This window comes from Stegodyphus dumicola, chromosome 7, assembly GCF_044657685.1.
Source record: "Stegodyphus dumicola isolate Sdum_Otavi_A_Nest chromosome 7, ASM4465768v1".
Taxonomy (NCBI): domain Eukaryota; kingdom Metazoa; phylum Arthropoda; class Arachnida; order Araneae; family Eresidae; genus Stegodyphus; species Stegodyphus dumicola.
Window position 1 is genome coordinate 22,062,457 of NC_140774.1, and position 27,574 is coordinate 22,090,030.

The window sequence follows — 27,574 nt, forward strand, 5'->3', positions numbered from 1 at the left end:
TAATTTAAAATCTGAAACCTTTCAGATTTTTTTCTGAATTAATGCTATATTAAATTTTTAACTCATTTTATTTTTTAAATTTTTTTATTATATTAATTTGATGAACTAAAATCTGGAAGGATTAATGTAAAAATTCATTACAATAAGTTTCTGATTAACTAGCTTCTGTAATGTATGTAGTTTCTGTGTGATTAATCTTTGCCGGGATAAGTCCTTAGAGGTTAAAATTATGCACATTGATATTTATTAAACCTGGGCTTAATTTAGGAACTAAAGGTCCTACTGTAAGCCATCAAGAACAGTGAATGAAAAATGATTATAAATTAAACAAATAAAACAAGGAATAATTCAAATCAAACAAAATGTAAAGGTATGTTTTAATTTTAAAACTAATGGTATATAAAGAAATAATAAGCAAATCGTAAAACTTATATTGAAACAAATGAAAAGTAAGAAAATTAGTAAGATAGGATACGAAAGACAAAAGAAAGGAAGATATTGAATACACACATATACATGCAAATACACACATATACAAACAAAAACATATCTCGGGCAATTTGGAATTTATATTTTGTTGACTTTTACGCCTGTTATCGAATTTAATTTTGCTTTAGTTTAGTTTTTTGCATCATTTTAAAAATCAAGGATAATGCAAAGAGTATACAGAAATAAACACTTTAATTTAATGATAAAAGAATGGATTGGATTATTTAATTATGGCAAAGCGCACGAGGGCTATCTGCCTAAAGGGAGAGAGATGCCTTCGTGGAGAACTTTTTAAGGGAAACTGGCTCGTATACACGTTACATATAGAGAAAACCACGAAAACGCCCGTGCAGCCAGCCCGTTTGTCCGAGGATTAGAACCTCGAACCGAACTACCAGTGTTCAGCGTCTTTACCGCTCGGCCGTTGGTGGGCAATAAAAGAATGAAAGGACATAAGAAAAATTTGTATTTTAGGCAGAATTACAACTATAAAAACCGAAGATAAGGGAATTACAGATATTTAAACATACGTAAGCACAAAAATTGACAATTAAAACTTTTATATAATAATCTTAATATTAATGTAATGCATTACTTTCCTGTCAATTACAATTTAAGCTGCAGTATAGTTTTTATTGTTTCTAAGCCGTATAATTAAATTCTCAAATAAGAATGTTTCAAAAATATTTTAAATGTATGCAATAAAACACAAAAAGCATTAATATAAAAAAGTGTTCAATAATTTCAGACACTTATTTCGTTTGTTAAACGAATTGTTTATGTTTTGAATTATTGGAGTTCAGATTTGCCGATGAATTTGCAGTTCGAAGACATTACACATTAGAATTACATATCAAGAACTTAAAAAAAAAAGGAAAAAAAAAAAAAAAAATCATGTTTGCATCATCTCTTAGACAAAACGCTCAGAATATGTGAACTATTTCGGGGATCACCCAATTTTTGAGTGTTGTTTAAATGGCAATTTGGTTTAAAGTACATTTGCTTTGATCTTTATTTGTAATTGCTTTTGAATTTCAGATTTGCATATGATGGCTTTTAACCATTTTTTTTTTGAAAAGTCAATTTGCATAATGAAAAGTTTTATGATTTTTTTTTGAGTAGTCCATTTGGCACAATGTTATGTTTTATTCTTTTTCCAAGTGTTTCGAAAGCGTGTAGAGAAAATTCTCGTACATTTCAGATTCGATTTTTCGGTTTAATACCAATTTTAATGTCTTAAATGAAAATTTAATTGATTCTTTTTACGGTTTTAGATCTCAAATGAACCAGGAAACGAAATATGTTTCCAAAACGTATTAATCGATTATTATGAAGCTTTAATTCATTTTCTCCTGATGAGTTCTGAATTGGAGTTTCAGTAAAAGGAGAATAATTTTTATAATTTTGTATGTTTTTCCCTTTTGCATTTTTATTTTTCGAGTTTGTGCTACTATGAATTCTTATTTTAAATTTGTTTAGATATTGTGTTAAACCTCTTATACACGTTTGCAGTTATTTATAGCGTCAAGGAATTGCCTTCCTTTGATTCCAATTTAATTTTAACTTTTGTAACGTCAGTACACCCGTGTCGGGTGAAAGAAAGACAGGCTGTCTTTTAAATTATTTATTTGATAAACTAAAATAGATTTCTTGATTAAAACATAAAAATAAACTGATCATTACATCCCTAAGTCATACAATATCCGCTAACGCAGATTGGACGCAAAAAAGCGTCCTTTTTACTGTAGTTACAGCATAAAAAAGCTATTGTTCTACAGAAACCCCTGGCGTGGATTAGAACGTAAAAGATGCGTCCTGTCGCCTCAAAATCACATAAAGAACTCTTACACAAAGATTTCACTCATTTTGTTATCTGCGAAGAGAAACATAATTAGTTCCTTGTGTCCGGAAACTCCCAGGGGGTTTTTTCTGCAGTCCTGCTTTTCGCAGGTATGGTCCATTCGTCCGCGAACCAAACAGGAAGTTATAATTCAGCACCTGTGCCCTTGGGGGAGGGGTGCTAGTAGCTGTATCGTCACACTTCTTTATGCTCTCGATGTACTGATGTAGACTAGAGAAATGTCATTAGAATACGAGTAAGTTCAGTTTACTGTTCTGAGTCATCAGCCAATTACAAGTATATTGAAGATAGCATTTCACACTTCAACACAGCTGTTTAGCAAAGAAAGGGACCCCGCCTCCACCATAAATTTCCAGGTGTCTTCCTGTTTGCGCGATTCGTGTTTGCGCGGTTGTCAAAAACATTCCTGTTTGCGCGAAATCATCAATCTTCATTACCCCCTTCCAAAGGGGTTCTATAATGGGGGGGGGGGGCGACTAGGCGTTGGCCTCTTCCGAAAGCAAAAATTTTTTAGATTTAAAAAAATAATTTTTAAAAGAAATAATCGAAAGATATTTACGGAGTCTTTGTATATCCTTGCATAAATGAAGTACTGTATTTAAAAGGGGTGAGATGTTCATGCTCTGCGATGATTTTGTCAATGAACTAAAAGATCGTTTCCTAAAGTAAAAACAGTATTTTTCCGAAATTCTGCATAAAGGTGAATTATAATAAAATCTCAATATATATTCGTTGCGAAAAGAAAGGCAGATGAGAAGAAAATATACCTCGAATATCAAGGCAGCTTCTGAGAAAGCTTTGTCCTAGCCAAAAGAAGCTTTTTTGTCCTAGCTGTAAATTGTCAAAGTCATGATTCAGAAATATAGCATCTGAATCTCGATTGAATGGACTTGCTTTACTTGCATTCATCGGAATATCAATTGTCAAAGGTAAATTTGTTAGTTTCAAAGATTTAATTCAGAAATTCCAGAAGCATAGCGCACGATTCAGCAGTGATTGTATATATTTATCATACTAATTTAAAATAATTAATTATGTGTATATACTTGTTAGTAATTATTAACAGTAAATATAAATAGTTAAAGAGTATATTTTAAATCATTTATTTTTATATACACATCTGTATTTGTATATAATGAAATTGCTAATTATTAATGGTCTTTTTCTAAATCTCCCATTCATCTAGCTTCTTTTTTAAGAGAAACTGTACTTTGTGAGTCACTTTCAATTCTAACTGTAAATGCGATTCGCAATTTAATTTATTCGTATGGTGGCAATATTAAAAACTTCAGAAACACTGGTTCAATAGTTGTAACTGAAGAGTAAGTACAATCAGCTTCTTTAAGGCAAATATCAAACGACTTTAGTTTACTCTGCCGATGGATATTTAAAAAGTGGAGAATTCAAGTATTCATCAAATATTGCGATATTCTGATAATTCCTTAAAATTCGTGCTTTCGAAATCTCTGATAATCCCTTAAAATGCATGCTACGATTAGAAAATTTAATAAATTTGATTACAGTGTGACGTTATTAGGTATAATGAATGCAGCAAACATGAAAAATATGCAGTGCCCTCCCCGAGTCTCGAACCCTGGACCAAAGAATCTGTAAGGATTCTTTGCCCTGGACTCCTTACAGATTCTTTGCCCTGGACCTCTCGAATACACGCCCGAGTATGCTTCAAATTAATCACGAAGGCATGCGGAAAGGAGGCAGAAAATACCTTATAACTAAAATTATCAATTTAATAACAGAGAAAATTCAACTTTCCTTCACACTTTTCCAAGCTTAGGACTGGTAGTAAAAATACTGGCGTGTTTAAAAGTTGTGTGATGTTAGTCACTTTCCTTTAAAAAAAAAAAAATAAAATAAAATAAAATAAAATAAAAATAAATAAATAAAAAAATTATTAAGTTATTTTTAGAGAAAATTTTTATATGTTTTAACCGAATTTTTGTAGATAAGAAAGAGATAATAAGCACTTTCTTATATTTTATGATGAGTAAAATTCTTGCATAATACGTTGGATTCTTTTCTCTTTTTTGACCACACTTGTTTTCCTTCTTTTCCCTTCTAAATTTACATAACGACGAGCTATAAAATAATCACTTTCTTTAGCTTCGTTTTTCAAAAATTTTATCAGTTCTAGAGTTTTAGGATGGATTTCCTTAATAACAGAATTTAATTTATGATGCCATCCTTCAACAATATTATTTGTCCTGTGCAATTTTTCATTGCAATTCCACATCTGTATAATTACGACGTCATTTTCAAGCCACTGCTCAACAAAGTAATCATAAAATGCCTCTAATCTTCCATTACGAGGTGAACTTTCTTGTATGCACAGCCAACCATCATCGACACATTCCGCGGGTATGTATGTAAGGGACACGCACATTCTGAGATAGGTTCTAACTTTTTCATTATGCCTATATTCGTTAACAAGTCCAAAGTCTTGAATCCTTCTCCACAGACACTGATTTAAGTGGAAATTGCAACCTCTTATATTTAAGGAAGGAAAAATATTTTTCAGCGAAATTATAACTGCAATTTCAAAATCCATCACAATTTCCTTAGGATCCCAATCAGAAATATGATTTTTAATTAAACGAAATAATCTCTCATAAGTCTGCTTTCGCTTATCAGGAAGTAAGCAAAACAACACAGGAACAACATTAATCTCGTTAGAGGTACTTCCAATATCAACATGGATAGTATAAATTTGAGAGAAAAGCTTTTTATGCAAATCCAATAAACTACATTTTCCTTATTTCTGTTCCGAATTCGATATTGATAACCTTTGTAAAGGGATAAAGGCTTTTTCCTTTTAGTTTCAATAATCTCTAAAACATCCATACTGATTTAGATACGAAAAATAACAGCTAATACTAAAGATTTTAAAGTGGAATGAAACTAAAGATTTCGAGAGGAGCCTAAACTAAAACACGTCTTCAGTCTAAAAATGTCTAATTTATTCACAAAGGAACTGCCCAACTCTTCTTAATGACTCATTCTGACATCCCCTGAGGAACTTTGAGAGGGGGACTGTACTCCCTGATTTCGCGCAAACAGGAAGATTTTTTAAAAACGCGGAAACAGGAATCGCGGAAACAGACCTAAATCAAATTTCCAGTGTCTTCCCAAGTTGAGTCACAGTAAGACTTTCATCTAAGATTTTACTGTAAAGATGTCCACTTTCCTTTCTAAAAAAGCTGAAACATCTGTTTTTTTTTTTTTTTTTTTTTTTTTTTCAGTCAAATTTTACTATTATTATTGTCATATTCCAATGACACATAATACATGACCTGCAATATCTCTTTTAGCATTTCCTCTGTACTATAAATGTATTTCAGTTAATGTATAATTATTAAATATTTAACAGTAAAAATTATGGATATTCGAATAATTTTAGGAAATTCTTCCACAAATTTAGGATGAAAAAATAAACAAATTTTATTGACCTGTATCCAAAGAGCTTTGAAGGTGACTGTGTAATATGTGAAATGGAAATTTTAAAATTAAACCTTCCAAATTTCAAGTTTCCAGAAATGTTTAATAATTTGTAGTTAAACTTATTGACACTAACGTATGAGTACTCTGTCGCAATTTAAAATTAAACCTTCCAAGTTTCAAGTTTCCAGAAATGTTTCATAATTTGTAGTTAAACTTATTGACACTAACGTATTTGAAGATGAGTACTCTGTCGCATAGATTCTAAAATTAGCATAAATAAATACTTGTTTAGGAAACAAGTATAAAGTTTCTTCATAATTACTAAAAATAAAGCTGTATGAAACAAGTTTTTCGCACTTCTTAGAGAAATGCGAAAAACATCATTTAATGAAAATAGATTTTTTTTTTAATCCCAGGTGGATCAAAAAGCAAAAATCAGTTAGGAAAACAAAAATCACGATATATTTTATGAGCATTAATATTTTTGATTATTGTTATATTTTTTATTTACGTCTTACGTCTTAAAACAACTATTTCTGGCTCAGAAATTAATTACGTCAGATTTTCAGTTTTTACATTGCTTATAAATTAAGCCGTATCATTTTTATCTTAAACATTAATTTATGAATGACAAAAATATGAAAAATACATATAATGTATGGGAACATATATTAACGGAAACTATTTATGTCTTAGAAAAGCTACGTAGTGGTGCCAAAATGAAAGAGAATAATGCGAAAAGGGATTTTATGAGTTAAAATCGCATCATTTTCCACTAAAACGTTTTAACTAATTTTTTTTTAATTGCGAAAATCATTGAAATATTGCAGTCAAAGTGGGAGAATTCTTTTCCATTCGTCTGTGTAGTGAACATTGTATTGTAATTCGTGTTCTTTCAGATGTTGAAATGCAACTTAAAACTATTAGGTCCAACGCTGCCATTGATATGCTTAATATTTTCAGTAATTAATTTATCGAAATTTACGAAGTAGTATATACTTTTAGTTGTATGATGTCATTTTATTATCATTATTATATTATTATTGATGATTTCACGTACTGAATGCTCTGTGCAAAGTAAAAGTAGAATAAAAATTAAAATAAATTAAAAGCAAAAGTGTAAATTTTAAAGTTTCATTTCAAATAACGGCCCACTAGCGACCGAGCGGTAAAGTCGCTGAACACTGGTAGTTCGGTCCGAGGTTCGAATCCCGCGAACAGACTGGCTGCATGGACGTTTTCGTGGTTTTCCCCATGTGTAATGTGTATACGAGCCAGTTTACCTTAGAAAGTCCTCCACGAAGGCATTCCATTCCTTAGGCAGATAGCCCTCGAGACTTTGCTACGATCAGACACACACACACTTTTTTATTTCAAATAACGATTAGAAAGTACTCCACGAAGGCGTTCTTCCCCTTGGGCAAATATTCCTCGAGTGCTTTATTATTATATAATAATTCAATTCAGTTCCGTTTAAATAACATACAAATTATTGCGCATTACTGAATTCTAAGCTTAAATGTTTCACATTGTTAAAATGAATTGTAATTTATTATATTTTTTCAAACGAAGGGAAATTAAAATATTTCTTTCAAAAACAAATTTAATATCATCAGAATTATCTTTTACAGATTAGTGTGAATTTTTGGTAGATGAGTAATTTACAGACTAAGAAACACCACAGCTGTTGTCTTTCCTAAAGCAAATCAATTTACGAGTTCTATGCCTTCAGATTTAATTCTCGTTTAGGAATTTTAAAGAATTCTTAACCTGCACTTTATCTGCAATGTGAGAATATTTTGTAAATTTCGATATGAAAAATACGATAAATATTGATTTACTCATTATTTCAAGTAAAAATATTCATCCATTCCATTTCCTTTCCCCATAAGTGAAGAATCTGCATAAATGTCATGTTTAAGTCATGAATTTCGATAAATTTAAGGAAAAAAAATTAACTGGAATATTTGCCGCTTCAATGTTTAAGCAACCAGAATGAAACTTTGTTCTTTGTTGAAACACAACAAAACCCCTTGAATTGGGATTGCAAAGGGCTTTGTCGCATAAAACATGTCCCTATTTTCTTTGACCTTGAATTCATTCAAAGATCCCTAAGAAACGGGAAACCTCTCTTTTCTAAATGTGGTGTCATAAATTCTTTGCATTTCCTGGACGAAGACACCATTTCGACATGTGGTTGGGGCAAAGTCCTTTCATGCCACGACTGCTCAACTTACATCAATGATTTTGTGTCCTTAAGAAAGGAAAGCATACATTCTGGAGTTAGCAATTGATACTTACGAATGATTTCCCCCTCCAGATTATTAGTCTAAAAAAGAGAAAAAAATCAATCCGCCTTTAACTTTGCCATTTTGGAATGTTTCATACTTCTAAAACCAAAATTTTCCCGTCCCTATACCCTGCTTTCTGGTGCGACTGCACCGTCGTTTTTTACATTGTGAGAACCATACATTCAAACATTCTAGGTAACGTTTGTTTTTTCGTCATAGTGCGAGAAACATACATACATTTATGCAGATTCTTCCTTATTTAATTTTTTAAAAAATAGTACAGGGTGAAATTATTTGGTGGCAACAATTTGAAAAGTGATACGCCGTTTATAGTGAACCAACGCAGTACATGTTATATTAAATTGTAAAAATCATTCACATTAATAAATTCAATTTCAAGCTTAATATTAGTCCTGATTTTTGGACTTGGGTTTAATGGAAGTGCTAGTAACAGATTCAATATATGAACAAAATTAAACGCTTCGGAATGACATATTATGAAAATTTCGAACTGCAAATAATATACCACGTTTTCTCTTAATTTGCAAAGGTCATTCGAAATTAAGTACCAGAATCCTGTTTAGTTACTTCTTTATTTATACTTAGAAAATGTTTCTATTAATTATTCGATCATAATAACAAAGTATATAGAAATAAATTAATATACAAAATAATTACATTATAATAAATAGTTACAATTAATTTTCACTTCCACCCCCTGTTGAATTGGGATTGCAAAGGGAGAAACCTTTCCTTCAGGGGGTCGCCTTTAAAAATTTTCCGGTAAGAAACTAAGAAATACAAAGGAACTTTTCCTATTTTCTGCTGACTCCTATGCCTGAACTGAGGTAGGCCACGACGTTACTATTTGATAGTCGAATGATGGAATATTAACTTTTGCAAACACTAAATTTAACTGTTTCATGTGCTTCCAAGGGCCCCTTTTCTGCGTCTTATACTGCAGCATATAGGAGAGTCACTGCACCATATAGGAAGAAGGCCCTTAAAAACTTAAAAGAAGACGATTTCTATTATATTAAAATAAGAATTTATAGTAGTACAAACTCTAAAAATAAAAATGAAAAGCGAAAGGTAAAAAGATACTTTTAAGCTTAAACATATGAATGTAGTTCAGCAGGACATTTAAGGGCCCCCTAAACCTTCGGGCCCCTATGCGACGGCATTCCTTGCATACCCTTATTTATGCCACTGAACAAAGCACAGAAAGAAGTTACAAAAAAAATATACATCCAAAACAGAACATACGCCAAAACGGAGCACCTAACATTTAGAATTAACATTCAAATCACGGAGACATAATATTGGAGAACTTATCTTCATCGCAGCTGGTTGCAAAGAATTTTTAAGGAGAAGAAGTAAAGGTTCCCCGGGGCAAATGTGGCACCGTCAGACCGAAGAGACACATTATGTATAAAGCTTACTTTAAAGGGCCCTGAAGCTTACTTTAAAGGGGCAAACCATTCCAAAGCTATCCACCCTCCGTACCTCACTGCGCATGTGCGAAATAACATCAGGAGGCAACAAAGCAGCATCAAAGAATGCAGCATGCCGTCGGCCATGCTAGCAATCTTTTACCACGTTGTTCGAAAACGTTCTTTGTTGTTGTAGTCAGAGGTAATTGGTTTTAGCTATGTGAAATTCTTTTAAAGGCCTTTTTAAATGTAATACTGTAAGTGAAATGGTTTTGGCTATCGGGTGAAAACTGGTTTTCACAATGGTCATTCCAAATAATTGTCTAAACGTTTTCATGGTAATTTGTTTTTAAAGTTGTTGTCGGATAAATATAATGTATTTCAGTGTTTTCAATTTATTTAGGGGTGCCTTTAATTGTCTTTAAATATTTTTTTCTGTTTCAGTTAGTTATTGCAAATTTTGCTTTTAAAATTTCACTGTAAAATTTTAACTATGAATCCATAAATTATTACGATTTATTACGTTTTGTATGGCATGTGTTTCCCTCCCTTTTTAAGTTTACAGAAGAAAAGAATTAAGAAATTTATTTCATTTAAATTTTGTCTTCGTACGGCTCGCTGTTTAAATTGAAATAAAAATTGGACAGGATTTCTATAATTCGCCCCAAAATTCCAACTAACATCCTTTTGCTCATAAAACTCCAGAAATGTATGAAAATAAAACATTTTGATTTATTTCAAAGTAAAAAATTTACTATCTCCTCGAACTGCGCTGTTTAAATTTCACCCTGCGCTGGTGTTTCACTGCATAGCCGTGGCTCTTCGGTACAGCGGCGCAGAGGCGAAACAGGTTTACATTGCGTCTATGAAAGCTTTCATTCTTCTCCTTAGAGATTCTTTGGCTGGTTGTCCACTAATGCAAGGTGTTCTTGTTGTCACTAGATGGCGTTGATAAAATAGTTCAGTTACATCCAAAGACTTCTGTTTCATCTTCCCCCTCGTCTCAGGCCAAACTCGGGGAGTTTCGCGCATGGGTTCCCGCGTGTTATCGGTAAACCCAATGTAAAACACGTTTACGATTTTCGAATCCGTGCGAAGTTCGAAAGTGGGGGTTGGAATAACTGTGTTAAAAACCGGTCAATGAAGGTAGAAACGCGTTTCTCCTCTCCGTCAAGTGACTGACTACTTTTCTTCCTCGGCGAATTCGATGAGCTTTGAACTTCTCAGCTGGAGTTTCGCTTTCTGTATTTTTTCGATTAGATCGATAAGAGTTTCTATAAGAGCCTCTGAATGATTTCATCAAAAATCCAAGTCATAGCCCCATTCATCGTTCTAGGAATTTTCCTGGGAGGGGTTTTCAATTTTTCACTATAAGTTGGTTTGGAATATGACTGCACAGGAACTTCTTCCGTATTTTTGAAGGCAAGAAAACTTGTTTGAGATTTTTCCGGAGCTGTGGGGGGGGCAGAAATCTTATTTTCGAATCTTTCCTTATATGTTCTACATCCGCAATAGGAAGAGACATGTCCTTCTCCGCAAAGAATGCAGATGGGTTTGTCTTCTATTTTTTTCGGGCAGGTATTACTTCGATGCGCTTCACCACACTTCACACACCTTTCGGGATTGTTGCATAATTGCTGGGTATGTCCGTAGGCCTGGCAACGAAAACATTGCACAGGCCTTTTTTTTTTTTTTTTTTTTTTCGGATTGTACTTTTCAATTTTTATATCAAAGCTGAACATATTGTTCAGAAGAAAAATGTTGTTTCCACTTTCATTTGTTTTCAGCTCAATGAAGAAAATTAATAGTTTCTCAGTAATTCCTCTTCTTTTACTGGAAAACTGTCTCACTTTGATCACGAAGTTTGCGACGTAGCAGGTCGTTAAGGATTGCATCTTCTTTAATGGAAGCCGGAATGTTTTTCATAATCACCTTAACATTTCTTTCGCTAGCGTAGACGTCCGGCAAGAAGTCAGGAACTGACGTTTGACTACTTTGTACTGATTTCTTCGTGATCAAATTTAGAAATATGTAACAGTATACGGAGTAGGATGTAACAGTGTTGGGCAACTTACCGATTGTGACCAAATGCACAAATTTCATGAGAATACACAAAGATTCCCAAAATACAAATTTAAAACAAACCAAAAGGATATATGAAAAAGACCGAAGATTGCACTGAAAAAATACACCAACAACAAAGTAAATTATCGAAAATATAAGAGTATCAAAAATAAGTTAACTGCTTCCACGTGGGTTGGGGGCTTCTATTGAATAAATCTTCGAGTCAGTAAGTATTTTCTTGATCTCTGAGATCACACGGTAAAAGTCATTAAAGACTGCAGAAATACTGTCTAATTATCGTTTTGCCATTTATTCATTGAGGAATCAGGCCTGTCAGATAATAGTATTCTTTGCCCTTTCAGATACCTTATGGAAGTTAGAAATTTCCAGGTTTTGTGAGCTGAAATCAGTTGATTCTGATTCTAGAAACTGTTTCTCTACTATTTTGAAAGTATCTCTTCCTAAATGTAGGGAGTTTTTGGACATTTCCTCTTTAAGTGAATCCATTTAGCTTCACAATCTGTGCTCTTGTGAGGCAAGACAAACTTAACACTCCTCGCAGCGAATTGACACTCATCCGAGAAGTGGTAGAAATATTGACAATTATGACACTGACGTGAAAACCAATTTTTAGGCAACTTGGCTTTGACTTGTTTCGAACTCGGGATCTTCGGTTTCCGAATCCTACGTCTTACCCACTGAGCCACGATATACTTCTACTTCGTGCAGCAGGGGGAGAAGAAGATGAATGGGCTCGAGTTTGACTAGTAGTAGCTTTAGATTCAGGAGGAATTTAGCTTTAGATTCCTTTGAAATGGATACAGGTTCAGTGGGTATTAAGGAAGCCGCTGTGTTTACCCAACTTTTGAAGTCCTCTTACATATTTCTTTTTGATATAAGACATATTTTTTATGATTTTTTTATATAACACACATTTTTTTTTTTTTTTTTGGTATGGTTTCAAGGCTGAAACATGATATTTGCAAATAAATTTGTCTGGTTCTTTGAGATTGACAATATCAAAAGTCATTGGAGATCTTGTAGTCATTATCACATAGGGACCGCCTAGCTTAAGCATAAATTTACTAGTTTTCTTTTGTGGGACTTTATAGGCCCACCAGCAGCCGAGCGGTAGAGTCGCTGAACACTGGTAGTTCGGTCCGAGGTTCGAATCCCGCGAACGGGCTGGCTGCATGGGTGTTTTCGTGGTTTTCCCCATGTGTAACGTGCATACGAGCCAGTTTCTCTTAGAAAGTCCTCCACGAAGGCATCCCTTCCCTTAGGCAGATAGCTCTATTGTGCTTTGCCGTAATTAAATAAACCAAACCAAAACTTTGTGTGCCATTGCTGACAGGGTAGGGATTAACCCAGACTTTATCTACAGGAGTAAATTTTGGAGTTTGCTGGCGTTTCTTATCAGTATACCGCTTCTGTTTATGTTACTGTAGCTCGATTCTTTCTAGTACCTGTTATACAGTTCTCGCAAAACGTTTCAAGTATACAGTACGTTTTGGAACTAAATTATCGTTCTCAGTTACGGCTTTTATATCGTGTTTTATATCATCAAGTTTATAACTCTCGTGCAAACTGAAAAAAACGCAGCAGATTGTCCAGTTCAGTAGTATATGGCTGTGTTTAACTGCAGTTTAATCCTTCCACGCTTGACAGTCATTATCAACAAGTATTGCTAAACAAGATTTCAGCAACTGGGTTAAACTGAGGGTGAGAGACAGGAATAAGCGATTATTATAGAGCAAAAATTTTAAAGGAAATGTTATAACTTGTGCGGTGTGAAGCAACTTAACCTTATAACCTAATGGCTATCCACAGAAGTCATTCAAGCAGTCAGTAAATTAGGCTTCTGTTAATACAACTGTTAATATTGTTAACTGTAATACTGTTAATACAACATACAACTCAAGTAAAATTAAATTCAAGCAAAACTGCATTAGCATCTCCTGAAGAAGTGGAAAATTAAAAATGGTAAAGTAAACAAAATGGAATTCTACCCGTAAAATTTCTTACGGTTGGAAGCGGCTTGTTTTGGTGTTAAGATTTCGATTATTTACAACAATACAGACCTACAAACGCCTGGGTGGAATCTAATGTATTTAATTACTTAAACAAATTGCAAATTCAGCCAATAACGCTCGGTATCTTCTTCATGTTTATCGTAGTAAAATTTACTCAAGGAAAATGGTGCAAGTTCGAATACGATCGCGGCTGAGACGCTTTCCATTTAATTATATAACTTTCTGTTCTGAGCGAGTGTCATGTGATAAGCCAAGAATATTAGGATAACCATCAACTGCTGGTGAAACTTCTTAATAATTTTAGCTATGTGATAAACCTCAATCCCAAACTGACCAAATTTCTTCACAAATAGAAAGTCATTCATGAATAGAAGGAAACATAAATAATATAAACGATTCTAATGTCATTTCTTAATCAAAATACACAGAAAAAGAAATATATATATATATATAAGTAAAATATTTTAGCAAAGTTTATAGGTTTGACGAATGTGGACAACTTGAGCGACATCTGTGTCAGCAACAGAAGAGCATTTTTAGATCTTTTTACCAGAGAATCAAACAACGTAGAAAACGCTCAACCGAAAATGATTCGGTACAGAAGACATATTAACTTCCGCAATCCTGAGACTAAGCTTGCATTCTCGATTGAGAAATTTTGAAACTCCCTTAAATTGGTCGACAAATATTAAATCACTGTTACAAGGAGTGCTCTAAATTCCCTAGAGGTTAAAAACTCAAACCGGATCTTTAAGGAAAGAACAATAAATTTAACTAATAAAACAAGGAAACAATTTAATGGCTGAATTTTAGAAAATACTGATCATTTTTATAAATAATAGGGAAAAAATCAAAAATCCGAACATTGTTTCTGCGATTTAAAATTATTTAATTGTTTTTAGCATCTTTTTCTAAAAATTGCAAAAGAGTAAATATTATTTTGACGCAGTAGCTGGCATAACAGTTGAAAGTGTATTATTTATTTTCAGACATTGTGTATTGGTGTAAGTGGGTGTTCTCCTACATTTATGCCGAAATTAACGAGCGCTGCACATCAAAGAGATTAGATCTTTATGATTCCAAAGCCCTGGACGATGCTGATAAACTCGGTTTCACGGTACCTCCTCAAGAATTCCAGTTAGAATCTGCTTGCTCTGATGAGCATTTGCAAAAAGTAAGCATCATCATTCTTCTTACCTGACATTTCTCGAATTTTACATATTTTCCTTTTGACACTTCTAAGCATGCAGAAAATTAACATAATCTTCAGTAAAATGTCGAATCCGAGTGACTAGCTTGAGAAAGGAGTTAGAAAATGTATTATTTATTCACGTAATTTTTCACTTAGCATTTTAACAAAAGCTTCTGAAAATTTTTGAACCATTTTTGAAGAAAGCGAACTCCTCTAAATTTTAAATGAATTCGTCCATCTAGTGGTTATTTCCCCCTTTTTAATTTGCACGTCATTTTTAATAATAGTGAGGAGTTTCAAGAATACGGCAATATTTTAAGTACTTGATGTTTTTGAAGAACGGTGCACGTGGGATGATAAACTGAGCTGTGAAGAAGACCATCACGATGATATTAAGCGTTCTGTTAACTATGCTCACATACATGGTTATTGCTTTTCAAATGATTTTAATAAGGCTCATCAGTGTCCGAGCGGAAAAAGTCCCTGAACACTGGTAATTCGGTCTGGGGCTAGAATTCCTGAGAGCGGGCTGACTGCATGGACGTTTTCGTGGTTTTACACATGCGTAATATGCATACGAGCCAATTTCCCCTTAGAAGAGTTCTCAACGGAGCCTCCCCCCACGCCTAAGCAAATAGTCCTCGAGTGCTTCGCCATAAACAAATAAACCAACCGAATCACGATTTAAATAATCGAGATAAAATCGAATAAAGATTAAATAAGTCTTACATACACAATAAGTAACACAGTCTTACTTACAAAATACATAATCAATTGTATTATCTTGCATTGTAAGATAATACAACTGATTACGTATTTTCGAAAAGAAATTAACTAACATGAGCATACGTAATATGTAGGATTATACAATTCTGCAAATATTTAACCTATAAAATATCAATAAAAGAGTATTTACATTCTATGTATAAGTCTGTTGATCTTAGTTCGCTGAGTGACTCATTGCTTAACCATAATAAAAGCTCATTTTCTAAAAATAAACTAAATTACCTTTCTGAATAACTCTCTCCAAAAGAACATTTCGCCTTACAGTATGCAGCTATGCAGCGTAATAATATAAGGAAAAATTTTTAAGTGAAAAAAACTTAAAATTTAAAGTATTTTTAATTTAATATGTAAAGTATTTTCAATATGTTTTATTTCAATAAATAAAAATTTAATAATTTAATTTTAGTACAATAAAGCAAAAACAGTTACATACGTGTTTAATTATATCGTATATTTAGTAAGCGTTAGTTTAAATATACCATTGTGCCCCAGTATGATTTTTCGAACATACAATCTTATTTAACTAACAAATTTCTTTAACTGAGTATCTCAATTTACTTAATATTTTATAAATAAAAGACTTCCATCGACATCAACAACGACTCTAATTTCATTTTCGATTTCCGCCATATTTTAAGCAGCTTATTTCTTGGTGTTTGTGCCTTTTTTTCTCCCCTTTAACATAATCATTCATTTTGTCATCTACCATTATGATTAGGTGATACGATGTCACATTATCATTGCTACATCTTGTTGAACAGTTATCCTCACGGCCCACCTCGCCGAACACTGGTAGTTCTGTCCGAGGTTCGAATTCCACGAGCGAATGGCTGCATGGGCAATTTCGTGGTTTTTTTTTTCCATGTGTAAAGTGTATACGAGCTAGTTTTCCTTAGAAAAGTCCTCCACGAAGGCGTTCCTCCTCTTAGGCAGACAGCCTTTGAGGCTTTGCCATAATAAAATGAACCAAATCATGATGTTTTCTTCATACATCCATTAAAATCTCGTTTCATTCATCATTTGTCAATTAAAGGAAAGACATCTTAAAGGTAAGACGTCTTAAAACAATGGACATTGGCTGTTCAGGTTTTTATTTCTTCGGCAGTTTTCAGTGGTCGATTGATTAAGCATTGAATTTTGGTAGTCCGAACTGGATTCGATCTCAGGCGAATGGGCTGTCTTAGTGATAGAATGTCTTCTCTTGTTTCGTAGTTATAACCTCGTGTGACACGAATACGAGTCAGCTTCCCTTACATAATCATCCACGATGTGTTCCTCTTCCATAGGCAGATAGCCCTCGTGACTTTGTCATATTTAAATGAATTAACTCCAAATTTTTATGAAAATTTGCCTTCTTTCGCTTTTATTTATCTGGCTTGCAATATTTAGTCATTTCAGTTCTATAAAATTCTTAATAACTCGAGAAGTGTTAAGTGTAATCTCTTTTGCGCATTGCAGATTTAATGAAGAAATCGTCTACATTTCCTGCTTACTCTCTGCTGGACTTCGGGATTACTTCAGATCTTTATGACCCATCAATTCTTTACTGTTTACTGATTAAATCGCTTTTCTTTTGTTGAAGAAACAGATTTACTATTTCCCAAAAGTGCCTTAATTTTCTGCTGCTTTTTTTTTTTTTTTTTTTTTTTTTTCTTCCTCTAGGCAAATGATGAAATTTTCTGTTACGGAGTGAATTCGAAATCAGAATGCCTCATCGTTAGTATCTCCAGGCGAACGAATCAGAAAGCTGATGCCTGTATTTACCTAAAGCTAGCCTCTGGAAAAACTTATACATTGCAAAAAACTGATCATTTTCAACAGTCGTGCAGCGATAAGAATGTCTTCTCTTGTGGAGATCTTCAAATATCCTATACATGTCCGATGAGAAGATGGAGAATATTTTACAGCGGCTACCTAAGGTACGGAAGTAATAGATGTCAGTTGATTTATTTAAATGCATTTATTACCCTGAATTTTGTTGTAAACCTTAGTGTATGAAGCAAACTGTCGAGTATAAAATATTTGTTTTCACACAAAATTCTTGAAACAAATAAAATGTTTTACCTACGGTTAATTTATATTCGTTACCATTCTTATCATGTGATACAATGCAACAAATCAAAAATGCTCTCATTATATTATAAGTTTATGCTGTAGCAATAATCCACAGACATACATGAAGAATCGAGAATTGCCGTCTTTCTGCATGCCTTCATGGTGTAAAAGTAGCACACTCGGCGCGTATTTGAGAGGTTCTGGTTCGAGTCTCGGCGAGGGTATTGCACATTTTTCATCTCTCCTGCTTCAAAAATACCTAATATCTGTACAATATTAGGAATGATTATTATCTTATTTTGAAAATTAATGAAGCTAGTATGGCGTATCTCCGGAAACATAGGAGCCTAAAGATCTCTGGAATAAAGAATTTAAGAATTTAAAGTAAAGAATTTACTTAACTGAGTAAATCGTAAGCTAGCCCAAACGGTGCGCAGTCAGAATGCACTCAAGTTGGTTCAGACCTAATATCGGATGACAAGTCCAATGATGAGAATGACACAACGCTGCAGATAAACCGCTATCAAGAGACTGAACTAGTAGCGTGGCCTTCAGCAGGCGAATGATTCTACAATCTAAAAACCTTCTTTTAAATACTGTCTCTTTTTATCTCTTTGAATGCGCGTAAAAAATCAGCATTCTAGAGACAGTAAAGGAAAGAGAGAAAGACAGTAAAGATAGTTAATATCATATAACTGTTAGTAAAACTAAATAAATCCTAATAACTGTAAGAGAATTCTGAGAATTGCTAGAAATATTTAACTCGATTACTGATATTGAAAATTTTGATAAAATGAAATTAAAATAAAATTTTTCAATTTATTTCAGCTACTTGGAATAATAATTATTTTTTATATTTATATTATTTTTTATAATAATTATTATTCATTTTTGTGATAGATATCACAAAAATATTTTATGTGATCATAAAATGAAGTGTTCCCTGAAATTCTCACATCTTATCTACATGAGGAATTATAATGTTACATATTTTAGCTTTCATTTCACTTTATCACTTAATGAAATATATAGTTTCGCGCAGAAAAATAATAACAGACATGTTACTGAAATACCGATGAACGCTTGATATAATATTTGAAGCACCTACATTTTAGAATAAATTTCATTTCATACTAAATTGATCTTACCGGAAGCAGAATTAGCGAAAAGCTTTAAATTGTGATTAACTCTTAATTAGAACTCTTGAACCATAAGCTGATGAGAAGGTAAACATTTTGAATTATATTGGTAGAAACAATATAAAAGACCTTGCTTCTCAAGCTACAAAAAGAAATTGAATTTTTCAAAAATCTTTCCTGGCGAAACATTATTGAAAAAAATTGTCTAAGAAACAAATCGTTATGCGGAACAAATACAAAGGCAAAATTCCAATTTTATCTCTGAATTAGAGACAAGAAAGCACACACTTACATGGAAGGATATTAATGAAAATGAATTGCTAAATTTTTTGGTGTTGACGTTTCTGATGGGGCATATTCAAAACGACATGTAAAAGATTACTGGTCGACAGAAAAAATGCTTGAAACAGCTTTTCTTAAGAAAACTATGTATAGACATATATTCTTACAAATTTTTCGTTTTCTGCATTTTGAAGATGACATATGACCATCAGACCTTCATACTTATGATCAATTTTGGAAAATAAGGAAGAAATTTGAGCATTTGAAAAACAGTTTTAAGGAAATATATGAGCCCTCCGAAGAACTGGCTGTTGACGAAGTAATTGTTCTATTCAAGGGGAGAGTAATTTTTAAGCAATACAATCCTAAAAAACATAAGCGTTTTGGATTTAAAATTTACAATCTTGCGGACCTCCATGGTTACACATACGACATAAAAGTATACCTCGGAGGAGATTCCTACGAAACGAACAATGAGAAATGTGTTGCTCATAGCACGGTAATAGCAAACACGAATAACGCGTTGCTCATAACACGTTGGTAGAAAGTGTAAAAGGCAAAGGACGTAAACTTTTTATGAATAATTTCTTTTCTTCACTGAATTCATGAATTGTTGCATAAATATGAAATCAACAGCTGTACAATTTGCTGCAATCGGAAAAATTATATGAAACTGAGTGCTGGCATCCGAATGCAGATTAAATTAACATAAAATATTTATCAGGAATGACTGCGGCTTGTTGAAAAGAAAAGCGAGAAGTTTCTATGCTCAGCAATATGCACAATCCCATTGAAACCTATGTTGGAACAGGAAATTAGTAGTTTTAAACTTCTTTATTTTGTACAAAATAAAAATTTCAGACTTATCCTTCGCAGATTTTAGAAATAATCTTATAAAACAATACCTCAATGATTCAGAAACTTCAGTCAGCTCTGCTCGAATTTCAGATACCATTTCATTGATAGGCCGGTGGCTCATTGAAAGACAGCTCCACGAAGATGTGCTGCTTGTCAGAGAAGTGGAATAAAAAAGTGATCAACGTATTCTTGCGAAAAATGAGACGTAGGGTCTGTGTTACTTGCTTCGAAAAGTTCCTAGAAAGCAAATGAGAATATTTAGTTTTAAGATACTTATAAAAAATTAACGGTTATATCATTCTAAAACTAATTTCTTCATTCTGTAATAAACTGCTCCATACCTCTTTCCTATTTTCCAATCTTTAAAAAATGTCCAAAATAATAAAGAGAAGAAACTATATACATTTTCAAATAGTCTTGGTGAAACGTATATGTATATATATATATATATATATATATATATATATATATATAATACAAATATAATGTATATACATAATTTAATATATATAACCCACAGTTTTCAGCTTATATGATCACATACTAATTCCAGTGTTATTTCTAACCATCCTTGCATTTGTTTCATTTCAGGGAGACGAATGACAATGATACTGACCCTGGACGTATGGTACACGTAAGATTTGCTTTTAGTTAAGCTGACAATTAACTATTCAATTGCTATAATATTTTGTTGAAGCAATCTTATGTAGCTTTCATGGAACATTATGGCAGTTATCTGCATTCATTTTGCAGCAGTTTCATAGGATACGTTCATTAATTCATGCCATTTCATTCTTACAACTCTGCAGAAATGGTCCACATATTGCCTCAACTTTATCTTTTAATAAACTCAATTTAGAATACTGCCTCCCAAAAGTACACATATTCAAAGTAGAATAAAAATACGAATCACAATAACACGGATGAAATATTTACACGGTTAGAAGAATATGTTTTGAAATTTACATAGTTATTTATAAATGTTATGTATACGACCGCCGGAAAGTTATGAAGGGAAAAAACCTATTAAATTCATCCGCCTTACGCGGTTTCCTTCGGAACCAAACGTAAAAAGTAAGAAAAGAAAAAAAAAAAAAAAAAAGAGCTTGTTTCTGAAGAACTCCGAAGTAGTAAGTCGCATCGTGCGACGAGAAACCTGCTTCTTTTCCCTTTATGTAACTTAACTATATTTTTATCGTTTAGTTAACCAAAAAAACTTGTGTTAAGTTTTAAAATGAATATTTAAAAAAGACAACTGGTCTTAATATTTCCATCATGGTAGTTCGGCAAATGTTACAGGCAGGTGTCGAAGCGATAGACAAACACATCTCTGCATATCCATGTCAACAGTCGCAACAGATGTTGCGATGAGTTACGTATTTTTTAAGACCATTTAGACTTGTAGAAAAGAACAGAAGTTCTGTCTTTGACGCATCCCAAGTATCAAAAAGCGGCCACACGGAGTTCAGCACTTCTTGGCATTCAGTATGTTAGAGGCCATTTTCTGATCAACTGAACGATCAAAACGATGTCGAAGTAGATTCCCTATCGTGTTCTGAACGATTCTACGAGAAAACAGCAAATGTGTTTTTACGTTTACAAGCGCAGAAAAGCTTTTTGTTCCTACTTATTGCCATATTCTATAGAAAAAACAAGAGCGTTTAAAAAACGATCTTGATACTCTTGATACACTCCTGGTGCCACGAAAACAAAAGGAAGACGTCGTAAACTTGCAGACTTCATAAAACTATTAAATGTTTCCTGATAAGAACGCAACTTATATCAAAGCAGCGAGACATTTGGAAGTCTAAATTTAAAACCGAAATTTAGGTCTATTAGATTGAAAAAGAAATATGCAGTGGCCTAACAACTGTTCCAGTGTTCACTGCTAACACCTTCTTAAGAGAATTTAAGAGGGTGTTGTCACTGCTCACTAATAAAACGTTACAAGAAACTGTTTACACTCCTCAATTAAGTATGCAGTGCCCAGTCACTAACGGAAATCACAACTCTATAGAACATTTTCCAGACAGCGTAATACTTAAGTACCAAAGCAGCTTCTAAATCATAGTGAATGTGCTTATTTTCAGCTTATTTGCACCCTGTTTTGACTACTTAGAGGATTTTTAATTTATTGATATATTTTGGCGATTTTGAATTTCAACTTAGTGAAAATTAGGAAATCTAACTTTACGGTGTGTACCGTAAGTTTTGCGAAATCGAACTTCAAACGCGTTCCTCTGGTCACTTACATTTAGGAAAATTTTGTATTCTTTTTTATTAAAAAAATCTGATGTGGACACCACATGACTTTCTTGCAAGATCTACTAAATTTTATGTACATTTTTTGCTCCATTTCATTTAAATTTATTTCTATAATTTCATTAGAGTATATTTGTCATTCATTCAATTCAGTTCTCATTTCACGGCAAGGGAAAAAATACATAAAATCTGAAAACATCTTCATTAAAAACTGTAAAATACAGAAAAACCTAAAACACCAAATAAAGATTAAAAAGTTTCGATTTTTAAATTAATTAAAATTAGGCAGAAAAACCGATTTTTCGGTGCACAAAAAGATACTGAAGTTGATGCAGAAACTGCTTTAATTTACTGTGCTACTAAGTTTCAAAGGTAAGCAAATGGCATCATTACGCTTACTGGAACTTAAACAACTTTTAAACTGTCGATAATTCCACAACTATTGCATCCAGATTAACTAAAGCCATAGAAACCTTAACCGGAACATAAAAACAATATAATTCATTCACTTTTAAACCAAAAATTCACAATTTACTCAACAAAAATTCACAACAAAATTCACAACAAAAATACCAACATATCAGAATAAAAAAGCTTAGCTCTCCAAGCTGGAAAATGGAGTGGGTATGTATAAACATATGTTTATATATTTTTGGTGCGGTCGATTGCAATCAAAAAGAAAGGTGCACCTTTACATGTTACAGCAGTCCCATATACAAATTTTCAAAGTTCTGAGACTACTTGTTTTTGAGTTATGCCAGATACATACATACGTACTTACGTAAGCACGTACGTACAGACGTCACGAAAAAATATTTTATGAATCCCTTTCACAATCCGTATTGGGAAAAAAGAGTCCTTTATTCTGTTTATACCTATAGATGTAACTAAAAAATATCGTTCAAATGGCATCAAGAGCATATGAATATTTTCGTTAAAATACGATACCTACTTCCTTTACTTCGTACAAAGAAGTAAAAAAGTGACCCAGGCATTTCATATTAAGATCCAGACAGGATTCGATGGACGATATGTTTAAATATGAAAGTAGCCAAAAAAATAATACCAGTTTAGAAAAATGTTTCTGATATAAATAGATTAAGGGGTGAGCGTTTGTATGTAAATTACCGTGAAAAATATTGATCGCTATAAATGTTTTCAAGATGAAGGCTCTTATTCACAGAATTAAATTCGTTCCTAAGTAACATTATCAGGCTTCAGTATTGGCACGTAACCTCTTCGTAATATGATTGTCATTAATTAAAAATATTTCTAGCTTAATGATATTTTTTTACTATGATTCTAAAGCAAGAACGCTTCGTGAGAAAAATTAATAACATATTTTTGTACTTTGAAAACTTGTAGAGTTCCTCACTTTGTAAATGCTAATTTACAATTGAACGTGAAGAATCTTAAGAACTGCTAAGCGAATAATCGCTTAAGTTCGTGTGACAAGAAGCAACAATATGGAAGGGTAAGTAACCCTTTATTATTCAAATAAGATTTAACGGAACTCCGTCTTGGAGTGTACAATAAAAGCCGACACTCGGGCTTGAACTTAAGAGGCTAAGAAATAAACTAAAACTAATCTAAACTAAAATAGATATAGCGGAAGCTATCAAGATTCTAACCGAGTTGGCCTCTTAACGCTAATTGACTGAGAAACTATCAAGGGCCTGAGTACGGCTGAGAGTAATAACAGCTTTGAGAGAGAGTAGCCAACAAGGCGGACGCGCGCAAATCAGAATCTCTGATTCTCTCTAACTCAGTATTTGATACTTTGATACTTGTTAGTTTGGCTGGCCTCAGCGCGATATCTATCGCGCACTTACCAGCACCTCAATTATCCCTGGGTAGGGCAAACCTCGCATGAAGATCTTCAAGTGGTAAACTCCGTGAGTAAGGGAAATTAGAAGTAAATTAGGCCCAAGCCTGTGAGAATTGAAACTGTGAGAAAATAAAATAAATGGGAAATAGTGGAAAGGAATATGCCAGTTATTTAGACGGGAGGATAGAGGAATTTAAAGCCCCGCACCAGGCTGGGAATGCATAAATAAGAATTGGGCGTAAGGTGGAGATATAGATCCTTCGTTTCCTAGCGAGATCAAGCGTGGATGTTGAGATTATAATGTTGTTAAGTTTGCTTGCCACACCTGTTGCTTTGCCTATGGCTGTCGTGACGTGAGGGTTCCAGGTAAGCGTGGAGTTGAATTTGACACAAGATATATTGCCTGAGGGACTTTAGGCACTTTTTCATTAAATAATGTCACGTCAACATCCACAGTTTTGTTGTGGTGTGCGAGTTATTGCATGACTGGGGTTGAGTGAAGAAGACAGAATAGCAGGCGGTGATGCAATTAGTATTGTTATCAAACATCGGGAAGTCCATGGCGTAAATTAAGTAAAACAAAGGCGCTAGATTATATCCGTGAGGAATGCCCGCAGCAATGTTTCTTGGTTCTTCTTCTGCGCTAGCACCAAAGATCAAAATTGCATATGTTTCTAAAGCAGAAATTAAAGGGAAATCTTCACCTATTATTTTGACTATTTGATAACACTGTAAGCTTCGTTTACACAATTGTATACAGTGTGACGCTGTAGAGGGCGAGAACTCTTCCTTTCACAGTGATTGGTTGAGTGAATTCCTATAGTACCGAGAAAATCATTGCGTGTGGACAGGCAAGCTATCTCAGATATTACAGTAAGGCAAAGTCGGCCGAGAAAATCGCTACGTGTAGACGCACCTAAACTAGTAGTCAAAATCTCCTTATTTGTCAGTTTACTTAGAGATAAGGTAATTCATATCTGTTTTCCATATGCGCATGATAATCATTTATGAAAATGGAAAAGTTAATTTTTCGCTTAAAGATGCTTTTTGCACAGCATTTTGGAATAATTGGAGAAGATTAGAAATATTAGCATTAATATTCCAAAATGCTGCGGAAAGCCTTTCTGTTATAACAAAGTTTATATTTAAATGAGATTAAGAATGCACTTTATCCTGTATTCATACCAAAAAAAAAAAAAAAAAAAAAAAAAAAAAAAAAAAAAAAAAAAGGATTTTTTTTTATTAAGCTCAGATTGCACTCCGAGTCTTTCTTTCTTGCGAATTTTAAAGGATCGCAGTTTTTATCCGTTTATGATAAATTTATAAATTTGCAAATTAGCTGTTACCTGAACCCAAGTAATTTGTAGATGAGAAAATGTTGTGTAGTTGAAAAAGTATCTCAGGATATGGAACATTTAATTTTCTCCTGTTTAATTTTTGATGGCTCTAGACTGTGCCTTCAGAACGATTTAAGAAAAATAAATGTAACTTGATAAATGAATTTATATGTTTCTGTTTGCTTTATTAATACAAGCAATATTTAATTAGCTTGCTTTTATAAATCCACAATTTCGCATTTTTGTTGTGTACGGGGGTCCTAGCAATCTTTTCTCGGTCTCTGCTCTGATTATTCGCAGTGACTATGACTTATAATTTAATTTAATTAATTAATTTATTTATTTATTTTTTTTTTTTAAGTGTTGAATATTATCACTTCTTCTGAGCCTTTCTTCGTATTCTTTGAGTCCAGGATTATTATACATAAGGAAATTAAAAATGCTTTCTTTCTAACATTTTACATTTGACTTGAATGAATTTTTAACTGCAATTAAAATTAAGTATGCACATATATAAGATAAAAAATTACGTAATCAAACATAAATCAAAGTTCTAACCTTAATTTGCAATATTTCTTTAAATTCCCGTTTTAATTTGGCTATTTTCCTTTTGTCCTAAAGGTAATAACTGCTTATAACGAAACTTCACAAAAGTGCATTCTTCCACAATTAACTGCTATCCTCTGATTGTTGCATGACGCTAATGATGCATGAACTTGCTTGAAGATCCGCATAAACTTGCTTGAAGGTTTTATCCGATCCGCATAAAACAAACCGAAACTTAGAACCATAACTTTTTTGCTGCCAATATCCTTCCGCTCATCTCTTCAGGGTTTCTTTTCTTTATAATATTTAGATTATTTAAGTTTCTTTTCTTTAACTTATTATAATAATTTTACAATTACCAAATATTTTTACACAGTTTTTCTGAAAATAGATAAAGATAAGGCAATACAGACAAAGAAAAAAAGAAAACGTTTCGACACATTCTTTTTATAATATAAACGTTCATTTTCTTTGCTTTGTACGTGACGCTGCCATTTCGTCAGTTACTTATTTAAAATTTTCACATTGTTTTATGTCTTAAAATTAGAAATTAATGTTAATGACCTAAAACTGCAATAGTATATTACAGTACAAGTGAAAAAACTGACAGTTTCACTCACGTGTGTGTCGGATTTGCGCAATACTTATGGGGTCCCACAAAATTTTCGTAAATATTATGGGGTCCTGGGGGATCGCGAAAAAATCTAAGTGATAAAAGGGGGTCGCGACTGAAAAAAGTTTAAGAAACCTTGATTTACATCATAAACACCGCGTTTACTACTCATCATAATGTCGCCAAAAGTTGCCAAATCCCGTGTGTACCGTATACTAGGATTACGCCCATGCCATTTGTTTATATATGGATTATGTTAGCATTATGCAAATTTTAAAATCAATTACTTCATTCCAGATGGACGGCTTCTTCGGATATTTTCGACTGTACATCGGATTTAAAGCCACAGACTGTTGCCGAAAATCTTGCAAAAGCAGAGTGGGAATCATCATATCCTCCTTTCGACAAGTAATGAGATAAAAAATTTTACCTACTATTTCAGATAAGAATATTTAAGGTTAAGACATTTAATTTGAGAAAAATAGTGAAAACTAACCTAATACATGGAAATATTTTTTGATAACCATTTGGTAAGTTTCATAGTTCGTAACAGATATTAAGAAGTCTAACAGATATTTAGATATAGTAACATATATTTAGAATCGTCTGAACCAGAACATACCCTCCAAAAAAGTGGTTCTCAACCATTTCTGCCCTTTGCACTCCTTTCACCATTGTTAGAAGATCATTCATCTCTTTTCCAAAACGTAAAAATTACATATATACATTTATTTAGATTTAGATTTTTTTCTAAAGCTTTTCTCAAGTCAAACAACAAAAAGTATAGAAAATACTGGTAGATACTAAAATTTGTATAAAAGTAGTTTTTTGTATCCGTATGCCTAAATTAAATACTTAACAGCTAAATAATCCCTTCCACTAAAAGAAACATAAATGTATTGGTAAGCATGCAATAAAAAACGTGCCGAAAATCTTATACAACCTTTTTAATTCATATGGTACGATTAGCTTGCTTCATTACATCAGAGACTGTCAGTTACGCATAACAAATAAACATGCTTACCTGCGTATCTAATAAATTCTTTTTC

At 33.0% G+C, this 27,574-nt stretch overlaps 1 protein-coding gene across 1 annotated transcript in view; it reads left to right on the forward strand.

Moving 5' to 3' along the window:
• LOC118204274 (uncharacterized) overlaps positions 1-27,574 on the forward strand; it is a 280,535-nt gene that overhangs the window by 22,285 nt on the left and 230,676 nt on the right. Inside the window, exons 2-5 of the mRNA XM_085821358.1 lie at positions 14,617-14,801; positions 17,268-17,524; positions 20,531-20,573; positions 26,823-26,933. Of these exons, the coding sequence (XP_085677484.1) occupies positions 14,617-14,801; positions 17,268-17,524; positions 20,531-20,573; positions 26,823-26,933 (596 nt within the window). The remainder of the gene's footprint in view (positions 1-14,616; positions 14,802-17,267; positions 17,525-20,530; positions 20,574-26,822; positions 26,934-27,574) is intronic.